Genomic DNA, 12,009 nt, shown 5'->3' with positions numbered 1-12,009 from the left:
AACGTGTCCAACCCCTTAATAATCTTATATGTTTTGATAAGATCCCCTCTCATCCTTCTAAATTCCAGTGTATACAAGCTTAGCCGCTCCAGTCTTTAAACATAGAAACATAGAAAATAGGTGCAGGAGAAGGCCATTCGGCCCTTCGAGCCTGCACCGCCATTCAGTATGATCATGGCTGAACATCCAACTCAGTAACCTGTACCTGCATTCTCTCCATACCCCCTGATCCCTTTAGCCACAAGGGCCACATCTAACTCCCTCTTAAATATAGCCAATGAACTGGCCTCAACTACCTTCTGTGGCAGAGAATTCCACAGACTCACCACTCTCTGTGTGAAGAAATGTTTTCTCATCTCGGTCCTAAAAGACTTCCCCCTTATCCTTAAGCTGTGACCCCTGGTTCTGGACTTCCCCAACATCGGGAACAATCTTCCCGCATCTAGCCTCTCCAACCCCTTAAAAAATTTATATGTTTCAATAAGATCCCCCCTCAGTCTTCTAAATTCCAGCGAGTATAAGCCTAGTCTATCCAGTCTTTCTTCATATGAAAGTCCTGCCATCCCAGGGATCAATCTGGTGAACCTTCTCTGTACTTCCTCTAAGGCTAGAATGTCTTTCCTCAGATTAGGAGACCAAAACTGTACACAATACTCCAGGTGCGGTCTCACCAAGGCCCTGTACAACTGCAGCAGAACCTCCCTGCTCCTATACTCAAATCCTCTTGCTATGAATGCTAACATACCATTCGCTTTGTTCACTGCCTGCTGCACCTGCACGCTTGCTTTCAATGACTGGTGCACCATGACACCCAGGTCACGTTGCATCTCCCCTTCTCCCAATCGGTCACCATTCAGGTAATACTCTGCTTTCCTGTTCTTGCCGCCAAAGTGGATAACCTCACATTTATACACATTATATTGCATCTGCCATGCATTTGCCCACTCGCCTAATCTATCCAAGTCACTGGATAGTATAAACATATGACAGTCCCACCATTCTGGGAATTAACCTAGTGAACCTATGCTGCACGCCCTCAATAGCATGAATATCCTTCCTTTTATTCTTGTTCTTGTTTTATTCTTGTTCTCCTCACCAAGTGGGTTATGAAAATAAACAATGACAAATTAAAAGGGAGAACTCCATTCCCTGAGCTTTGCTTGTCCATAATGAAACAGTTAGAACATTTAATTTAGAGTTTGATATTTGTTTCTTGCTTCCAGATAACTGTGTTTCTGTTTTTGCTTTTGGCCCCTTTCCTTTAGATGAACAAAGCTATAGTGTACATCGAAGAAATGGACAGTGTGGCTGATGTCACCTTCCCTGCTGTTCCTCAAGTTGTCTCCCTCCTGTTGTACGATGACACCACAAGAGCAAAAGAAGATCCCAATCCAGCTACTGGCTACCCTGTCATCTGTGTAACGGTACGAGATGCTTTAGATCCATTACCACTAAATTAACTCCCTGAAAACACAGATTTTGTGGTGCAATTGGAGGCAATTTGCTTTGAGGGAATCATAATTAGTTTCAGTTTTGTTTAGGTTTAGAGATACAGCGTGGAAACAGGTCCGTTGGCCCACCGGGTCCACGCCGACCAGTGACCACTGGTTCTATTCCACATGCTAGGGACAATTTACAGAAGTTACTTCACTGACAAACCTGCAGGACAATGGAAAGTGGAAGGAAGCCCGAGCACCCAGAGAAAATCCATGCAGTCACAGGGAGAACCTACAGAGAGACAGAATTTAGAAGGATGAGAGGAGATCTTATCAAAACGTATAAGATTATTAAGGGGTTGGACACGTTAGAGGTAGGAAACATGTTCCCAATGTTGGGGGAGTCCAGAACAAGGGGCCACAGTTTAAGAATAAGGGGTAGGCCATTTAGAACTGAGATGAGGAAAAACTTTTTCAGTCAGAGAGTTGTGAATCTGTGGAATTCTCTGCCTCAGAAGGCAGTGGAGGCCAATTCTCTGAATGCATTCAAGTGAGAGCTAGATAGAGCTCTTAAGGATAGCGGAGTCAGGGGGTATGGGGAGAAGGCAGGAACGGGGTACTGATTGAGAGTGATCAGCCATGATCACATTGAATGGCGGTGCTGGCTCGAAGGGCCGAATGGCCTCCTCCTGCACCTATTGTCCATTGTCTATTGTTAAAGTCCGCAGCTCCCACAGGTTGGAGCACCAAAGACCGACCCCTGGCAAAGGGATCGTCCGGTCCGAGTTGTTAAAGTCCGCTGGCTCCGCGGTTTTGGAGCTCTAGAAGCCCCAAACAAGAGGCCGCCAACTCCACGATGTTAGGCCGCGGTGCAGACGGAGATACGACACCGAAAAAGTCGCATCTCCGTCGAGGAAAGAGATGAAATTAGTTTCCCCCACCCAACCACCCAATCACAAATACAAAAACTGAAGATAAGCTAAAACATATATTTTACAACAAACTAAAAGCACAAAGAATGTAAAAGCGAGGACTGAGCGTTGGCGAGGCAGCCATCATGCGGCACCCCCTGGCCGGGCCACCAAGATGGCCGGGCTAGGAGAGGAGGGAAACATTGGTTCGCAGGAACCGCTCCAGTGCATCAAGTGCATGGGCTGACCGGACTTTGAATAATGGCGCCAAAAATGGCGGAGCCTGCATGTGCAATACATGCAAAGAGACTTTTAACTGTGCAATTGCATGTGTGATAAATAAAGCACCATTGGCCATTGAAACCGTAGCACCCGGAGGAAACCCATGCAGTCACAGGGAGAAGGTGTAAACTCTGCAAAGACAGCAGCGAAGGTCAGGATCAAACCCGGATTGCTGGCACTGAGTCTGCATTTCTATCAGCTGTGCCACCGTGCCACTCTTGAAGATTGGTCCATGAATATTAGACAGGATTGCTTACTTATGGAGATGTTTGTTGGGATAGTAATAAAAGTTCATTGTGTGGACCAGTGTGAGGGATGTGTGTTACAATTGTTGGGTTTGGATAAGGTCTTTATTTATCTTCATTGCATGTGTCAAGTCATTGAACAATTTGTTGGACACGTGTGTCTTGTGTTGCAATTTGGTTTGGCTTTTCAGATATGATCCAGTTTCTTTTCCCGATGCTTTTAAGTTTGTAACCACTCTTTATTATTGAAAATCTCTGAAATTATAATTGTAATTTAATTTAACGGTAGATTTTTATGTGAAATGAAACATCTAACCGGAGTCATATTTCATCACCAATATTTTCTTTCCAGACTTATTCCATCCTTCCCTCTGCATCCAAACATATACAGTGGATGCATTAGTGTGCATTTGAGCAGAGCAGCATTCAGTTCAGTTCAGTTTATTACTGTCACGTGTGCCGAGGTACAGTGAAAAGCTTTCTGTTGCGTGCTGACCAGTCAGTGCAGTTTGGCCACTGGAGTGCATTACAGTGACTCGGCTCCATGTCACTTTCCGCAGGAGCTCCGATATTGTTGGCTCATGGTGCCCACTCTTCTGTTCTACTTCAGGCTTGCAATCCAAAGTACTCGGATTATGACAAGACCGGCTCGATTTGTTCAGCCGAGAATATCAACGACACCTTGACCCAATACCGCTGGCTGATCAGCGCTCCCAGTGGCCCTGATGGCGTCACCAGCCCCCTGCGTGAAGTAGACTCCAACACGTTCTTCACCAACACCAAGATGATCACCTTGGACTCCATCTACTTCCAGGCAGGCTGCAGGGTGCAGTGCGCGGCCCGTGCGTGCTCTGCGAGTGGCGATGCTGGCCTGGAGCTGCACAGTCCCATCATTACAATCAGCAGGGAACACGGTGAGTGGCATTCATACTGTACATTGATTTTTATTTTTGCAAAACCCCTCTTTAAAGTAACGTTTTGCTCATTTTATTCATTTTCTCCCCTCGCTCTCTTTCCTGAGTGCACCATTGCTTCCTTCTGCCCCACACTCGGAAACATGTGTGGTCATTTTTTGCAAGTGTCAATGAATTATCTCCCATTATGGGAAAAATATTGTGATCGCAGCAAGAGTTAACCCTATCTCCATCCATTTTTCAACAGATGGGATCTCACTAATGGCCATGGCAATATCTGAGCCTTAACTAATACATAAATTGGGCATAATTAGCATATTATCATGGGGAATTTTCTGTATGGAAATTCATGCTATATTACCACAGTTGCTCTACATAAAATATACATCAAGCATTTTTGGGCATCCTGAACTCATGAAAAGAGCAATATAAAGGCAATTCTTCTTTTTCTCATTGATCACTGAGGAGAATTTAAAAGCTAAAGAAAGGACCCTCATTACCTTCCCAACGTTCACTGCCAATTCTGGTCCACACTGGCCAATTTATATGCCTCTCCCTTGGATTTAACACTATCCTTGACTTCCCTCGTCTGCCACGGTTGAGCCGCCTTCCCCGTTTTACTTTTTCGCCAGACAGGGATGAACAATTTCTGGAGTTCATCCATGCGGTCTTTAAATCTTCGTCATTGCATCTCCACCGTTAACCCTTTAAGTATAATTTGCCAGTCTATCCTAGCCAGTTCCCGTCTCACGCCTTCAAAGTCTCCTTTATTCAAGTTCAGGACCCTAGTCTCTGAATTAACCGTGTCACTCTCCATCCTAATGTAGAATTCCACTATATTATGGTCACTGTTGCCCAAGGGGCCTCGCACAACAAGATTGCTAAATAATCCTTCCTCATTATGCAATACCCTGTCTAGGATGGCCTGCCCTCTAGTCAGTTCCACTAAATATTGGTTTAAAAACCCATCCCGTATACATTCCAGGAAATCTTCCTCCTCAGCACCTTTACCAATTTGTTTGGTCCAATCTATATGCAGATTAAAGTCACCCATGATAACCGCTGTACCTTTGCTACATGCATTCCTAATTTCCTGCTTGATGCTATCCCCAACCTCCCTTCTGCTGTTTGGTGGTCTGTATACAACTCCAACAAGCGTTTTCTGCCCTTGGCTATTTCGCAGTTCTACCCATACCATTCTACAGCATCCAAGCTAATGTCTCTCCTTGCTATTGCATTAATCTCCTCTTTAACCAGCAATGCCACCCCACCTCCCTTTCTGCCTATCCATCCTGAATATCGAATACCCCAGCATGTTTAGTTCCCAGCCTTGGTCACCCTGGAGCCATGTCTCCGTAATTCCAACTATATCATATCCCTTAACTACTATCTGTGCACTCAATTCATCCATCTTATTTCGAATGATTTTAAGCAGGAAGATTCATGCAGAAATATTTGACATACATTTTTTGTAAATCCATACAAGAATGCCAGACATTGTTTAATGAATAGAGAGAATTCATAATGCAAAATTATACTTTCCATAGGGTGAGGAATAACCCAGAAAGAAACATTGGATTTATCCTTCCTCTTTCCTCAGTGATAAATAACCCATCACAGATTAACAGAGAGTTTATTCCTCATTAACATTTGACATTATACGAGTTTAACAAACATTGAATCAAATAAATCTTGGGGAGAAGAATTTAAGTTAAATATTTATACACCAGCATGTCTCAGTATAATTACAGAGTTTGGATTTGTACCAACCACACAATCAATTTGTCACAAACTTAGCTCTTCCTTTATTGTTTAAATTAGTCATGGTGATGTCAGAATTCTGATTACCATTTACAGCAAAGCAAGAATTCTCTTTCACGTTTGCATCAAATCTTCTTATTGCTGATAAAGGATTACGCTTTGCATGATAAAGTTATTAATTATTATTTTGTAACAGACCAAGGCACACCAATTCCTTTGATTGATGTTCTATAGTGAAGACATTGTAAATTTGAGTACCAAAGGAATACTCTTTAAGATGATTTAAGCTCATCTCGACCCAAAATGTCACCCATTCCTTCTCTCCAGATATGCTGCCTGTCCCGCTGAGTTGCTCCAACTCTTTTGTGTTTGTCTTCTCTTTAAGATGAATCTCGTTATCTTCTTCTTCTTCTTTCGTGTCCATCATCCATGTTTCAAATGTTGACATCGCTGTCATCGTCCGTCCTGAAAAGGACGCAAGCTTCCGGCAGCAATCAGTGGGAGCCGTCACTTGTACAGAAGATGATGGTGGTAGCAGAATTAGCTCAGGACACTTCCAGTCTCCAGCCCCGCGACGTGGACGCTTCTGCTATGGGGCCAACTCGCTATGATGAAGAAAGGTGTTTCTTCACACCTTAGATTTAGAGATACAGATTTAGACATACAGCGCGGAAACAGGCCCTTCGGCCCACCGAGTCCGCACCGCCCAGCGATCCCCGCACATTAACACTATCCTACACGCACTAGGGACAATTTTTTTTACATGTTACCCAGTCAATTAACCTACATACCTGTACGTCTTTGGAGTGTGGGAGGAAACCGAAGATCTCGGAGAAAACCCAAGCAGGTCACGGGGAGAACGTACAAACTCCGTACAGACGGCGCCCGTAGTCAGGATCGAACCTGAGTCTCCGGCGCTGCATTCGCTGTAAGGCGGCAACTCTACCGCTGCGCCACCGTGCCGCCCCTTTATGTAATTGCAGTCTGAAAACACTGGTGATCATTGTATTTCCAGGTCTTTGTCAGCCTCGTGTGCCAGGAGCAGTCGGTGCTGAACCGTTCTCTGCAAAATTGCGCTACACTGACTCGGATGATCCTGACCAGCCAAACCTTATCAAGCTAACGGTAACCATGCCTCATATAGATGGTGAGTGCGTCGGAACGCATCTATTCATCCGATATCCGGGTCTTTCACCTCTGCACTTCCTGCAGCTGTGTTTCTGCTTGTTGCCTTCCATGACACCACTGTCCTGTTACAAGACATCTAGAGCTAGGACATGGACATTTTTTTAATGTTGGTTTCCAATTTATCGAGAAGTAGGCAAACATTAAGCCCAAGAACCAGATTGAGGCTACAACAGCAGCATTGAAGAGTTCACCATGGTGCCAACATTTTAGAAAGATAGAAACGACTTGGCATTGAGGCTTTCTGTAGCTGAGAAGGAAGAATTTTAATAGGGAGATGAAAAGAGTGTCATTTATATTGAGATTAGCCTTTTGTGTGTTATACACATTTTAAAATTTGTTTTAAATTGCTTTTTAAAATGATATTTTATAGCTTAATGAGAGTTATTTCACATGGCAATGTGGAAACTTGAGAGGAAACAAAAACCTTCTCAAACTCTAGGCAGTGTAGGGTGAGATTAAAAATAGATCATCAAACGCTCCTAAGTGGAAGATGTTGAATCAATAGCTGAAGGAAAAAAACTATGAACAAATGAAGACAAAGCTGAGATGTAAACCAGTGCACTTCTCCTGTCCATTAAAATGATCCACGGTACAAGTGGAAATTGTCAACATAACATTCCCTTTACAATGTAAAATGCTGCAATTCTGATTCCTTTAAATTGTAACCTCTTGGAATGCAGTTGACTAGGAGCTCATGAGCTCAAGTTTTCAGGAACATGTAGTTAAATCAAAACTTCTAACTGTTCTTCCTCTAACATTGGTCCATATTACTTGAGTTGATTTGGCTAAAATCTTTAAATGCTTCTGTGCCAAATCCACATGTAATGTGACGTGTTCAGCTGAAATGACCTCTTCTTAACCATGTGGTAACTGACTTCCATCCAATTTACAGGCATGCTCCCTGCCATCTCAACCAGGGCCCTGTCCAACTTTGAGTTAACTCTGAGCTCAGATGGCACGCGTGTTGGTAACCATAAATGTTCAAACCTTTTGGATCATCATGAATTGTCCACCCATTATGGATTCATAAACGATGCAACAAAGAATCCTGAAGTGATTGGAGAAACATCGCCATATCAGTACAGCACCGCACTACGCTCTGCCAGTACTCTTCGATTTTATCGTAACCTCAACCTCGAAGCATGTCTGTGGGAGTTCACAAGCTATTATGACATCTCTGAACTTCTGACCGATTGTGGCGGGACTATTGGAACTGATGGGCAGGTAAGATATACTTATCTGTGTTCCTGGACTCCCAATTTTGAATGTTCTCCAAATGGATTCAGGGTTTTGCACATACATAAAAAAAGGTACGCACTTGTGTGAGACTGTTGCCTTTCCAACTGCATCACCGCACTGCAGCAGTAGAGTTGCTGCCTTACAGTGGGTTCAGTGCCAGAGACACGGGTTCCATCTTGACTACAGGTTCTGTTTGTACGGAGTTTGTACGTTCTCCCCGTGACACTCCAAAGACGTACAGGTTTGCAGGTTAATTGGCTTGGTATAAATGTAAATTGTCCCTAGTATGTGTAGGTTAGTGTTAACGTCCGGGATCGCTGGTCGATTTGGACTCGATGGGCCGAAGGGCCTGTTTCTGTGCTGTATCTCTAAACTAAACTATACCCTTAACACAGGAGGTTGAGAGAAACTGGTTTTTCCTTCCTTGTTATGCATCTTCTGTGGACAATAAATAGTATTGAGCTTGGAGAAATTACAAGCCGGCCTTTGGCGATTGGATTACCAACTCTGAGAAGTAAGAGAGAATGAGGGACTAGGATTTGGACCCAAATGTTGTTTTGATAGAATGCCCTTTTATTTCTTTTGTATTTGTCCCTAAAGATAAGCATGAGGTGCACACATATAACTACCTAACTTAAAACATAGCAGGATTTTGAGCATTATTGCATGAAACTAACATTTATGGTTAAAGGAGAGGAAAAAAATTGATTTGAGATTTGAATTATCCAATTGTTTAAATTAATTTATGTCCTTTTCTCACCTTTATTCATATTTTAGTGAGGTGGCAGGGATTTCGACATTGGCAGAAAGGACATAGGAATATAGCCTTAATGTTCTGCAGAGGAATTATGCAGATAACTTGTGCTTGCAGGGTGACTTGGACAGGTTGTGTGAGTGGGCGGATGCATGGCAGATGCAGTTTAATGTGGATAAGTGTGAGGTTATCCACTTTGGTGGTAAGAATAGGAAGGCAGATTATTATCTGAATGGTGTCAAGTTAGGAAGAGGGGATGTTCAACGAGATCTGGGTGTCCTAGTGCATCAGTCACTGAAAGGAAGCATGCAGGTACAGCAGGCAGTGAAGAAAGCCAATGGAATGTTGGCCTTCATAACAAGAGGAGTTGAGTATAGGAGCAAAGAGGTCCTTCTGCAGTTGTACAGGCCCCTAGTGAGACCGTACCTGGAGTACTGTGTGCAGTTTTGGTCTCCAAATTTGAGGAAGGATATTCTTGCTATTGAGGGCGTGCAGCGTAGGTTTACTAGGTTAATTCCCGGAATGGCGGGACTGTCATATGTTGAAAGACTGGAGCGACTAGGCTTGTATACACTGGAATTTAGAAGGATGAGAGGGGATCTTATCGAAACGTATAAGATTATTAAGGCGTTGGACACGTTAGAGGCAGGAAACATGTTCCCAATGTTGGGGGAGTCCAGAACCAGGGGCCACAGTTTAAGAATAAGGGGTAGGCCAGTTAAAACAGAGATGAGGAAAAACATTTTCAGTCAGAGAGTTGTGAATCTGTGGAATTCTCTGCCTCAGAAGGCAGTGGAGGCCAATTCTCTGAATGCATTCAAGAGAGAGCTAGATAGAGCACTAATGGATAGCGGAGTCAGGAGGTATGGGGAGAAGGCAGGAACGGGGTACTGATTGAGAATGATCAGCCATGATCACATTGAATGGCGGTGCTGGCTCGAAGGGCCGAATGGCCTCCTCCGGCACCTATTGTCTATTGTCTATTGTTTTACAGCTTCCTTTTGTAATAGTTGATTTTGCAAAGTTCCAAGGAATTACCTTGAAATATCATTGACATCTGGATCTCCATGGATTGAGTTTCAACCTTTCTTTTCCCCTCGTGGACACTCAGCATTTTTCTGTTGTTCGAATGGTAGGTCTTGAACCTGGTCCAGTCGTACGTTACGCTGCGCATTCCTCTCTTCGTCTCCTATGTCTTCCACTCACCTGCGGCAGTTGGCGGCTGGCAACATTTCGACCTGCAGTCTGAACTGAAGCTCACCTTTGTCTACGACACTGCCATCCTATGGAAAGACGGTATCGGCAGCCCTCCAGAGGCAGAACTCCAAGGTATCTTGAAAGGAACTATGGCTCTAAAGTTGCTTGGGACATTCAGTCTGGAGACAAATTTCAACATTTAGGGTTTTTTTTTTAAACTGTACAATGATGGGGCACTTCAGGCCATAATATCATAAGGCACAGGAACAGAATGAGGCCATTCTGCCCATCAAGTTTGTTCCGCCATTTGATCATGGCTGATCTATTTTTCCCTTTTAACCCCCATTCTCCTGCCTTCTGGAATTTAGAAGGATGAGAGGGGATCTTATCGAAACGTATAAGATTATTAAGGGGTTGGACATGTTAGAGGCAGGAAACATGTTCCCAATGTTGGGGGAGTCCAGAACCAGGGGCCACAGTTTAAGAATAAGGGGTAGGCCATTTAGAACAGAGATGAGGAAAAACTTTTTTAGTCAGAGAGTTGTGAATCTGTGGAATTCTCTGCCTCAGAGGGCAATGGAAGCCAATTCTCTGAATGCATTCAAGAGAGAGCTAGTTAGAGCTCTTAAGGATAGCGGAGTCAGGGGGTATGGGGAGAAGGCAGGAACGGGGGGGTACTGATTGAGAATGATCAGCCATGATCACATTGAATGGTATTGCTGGCTCGAAGGGCCGAATGGCCTCCTCCTGCACCTATTGTCTATTGTCTATTCTCCCTGTAACCTTTGACACCCTTTTAATCGAACATATCAACCTCCACTTTAAAAATACCCAAATGACTTGGCTTCCACTGCTGTCAGTGGCTATAAATTCCTCAGATTCACCACCCTCTGGCTGAAGAAATTCCCCCTCATCTCCATTCTAAAGGTACGTCCTTTTATTCTGAGGCTGTGCCCCCTGGTCCCAGACTCTCCCACGAGTGGAATCTTCCTCTCCACATCCACTCTAACTAGGCCCAAGTTTTGCTTTCAAGACCATGATGCCAAGCAATCCGTTTAAACGCCTCAGCTGTTTGTAACTCTCTGTTTTTATTTCCTGCTAATTTTGGGCTGGGATTTATCACATTCACTGTACTTAAAAAGAAAGATGTCAATAGACAATAGGTGCAGGAGTCCTTCGAGCCAGCATGGCTGATCATTCTCAATCAGTACCCCGTTCCTGCCTTCTCCCCACACCCCCTGACTCCGCTATCTTTAAGAGCTCTATCCAGCTCTCTCTTGAATGCATTCAGAGAATTGGCCATCACTGCCTTCTGAGGCAGAGAATTCCACAGATTCACAACTCTCTGACTGAAAAAGTTTTTCCACGTCTCAGTTCTAAATGGCCTACCCCTTATTCTTAAACTGTGGCCCCTGGTTCTGGACTCCCCCAACATTGGGAACATGTTTCCTGCCTCTAACGTGTCCAACCCCTTAATAATCTTATACGTTTCGATAAGATTCCCTCTCATCCTTCTAAATTCCAGTGTATACAAGCCTAGTCGCAACCTCAAATATTGTAATCGGAGATTCCTGTCATCATATGAATTAAACAAAAACTTGCACAGATTTCACTCGGAGTTTTCACCCTTTGACACACTTGAGGAGCGATTCAAATCATGTACTGGGATGCATTGACATTTTCTTGAAGTCAAATTGAGGTTCTGGGTGGCCTAACGATGCCATGTGGCTTTGCAGGATCTCAAAGGCTGCTTTTTACTCAAGTAAACTGATCACCATCACCAGACTGGACCCTATTTGCATCAAATGCCTAATGAGGGTGAAAGCATGCCGAGACGTGTCTGCATGACTTGCATATGACACCATATACCCAACATGTTAAACCAATTATTCATATGTGATGCTGTACTTCCACTACCCAACATTTCTCTCCCCACCCCATTTTTAAAAAAAACACAGTTATCGTGCATATTGATAAATGCAAATAAATAAGAATAAAATGCTGGGCTTTACCAGAATTCAATTTACTCTTCATTTAAAATTAAATGTATGAGATTCAGGACAAAGTACTGGGTTTTTGTTT

The 12,009-nt window shown here is 43.7% G+C and overlaps 1 protein-coding gene across 1 annotated transcript in view; it reads left to right on the top strand.

Annotated features, from left to right (window-relative positions):
* The window catches only part of frem3 (Fras1 related extracellular matrix 3), a 137,959-nt gene that overhangs the window by 109,387 nt on the left and 16,563 nt on the right, over positions 1–12,009 (top strand). Inside the window, exons 15-19 of the mRNA XM_078399117.1 lie at positions 1,266–1,424; positions 3,485–3,788; positions 6,565–6,696; positions 7,630–7,961; positions 9,867–10,059. Coding sequence (XP_078255243.1) covers positions 1,266–1,424; positions 3,485–3,788; positions 6,565–6,696; positions 7,630–7,961; positions 9,867–10,059 — 1,120 coding nt within the window. The remainder of the gene's footprint in view (positions 1–1,265; positions 1,425–3,484; positions 3,789–6,564; positions 6,697–7,629; positions 7,962–9,866; positions 10,060–12,009) is intronic.

Source organism: Rhinoraja longicauda, chromosome 1, assembly GCF_053455715.1.
Source record: "Rhinoraja longicauda isolate Sanriku21f chromosome 1, sRhiLon1.1, whole genome shotgun sequence".
Classification (NCBI taxonomy): Eukaryota; Metazoa; Chordata; class Chondrichthyes; order Rajiformes; family Arhynchobatidae; genus Rhinoraja; species Rhinoraja longicauda.
This window is presented reverse-complemented; position numbering and strand designations above follow the sequence as displayed.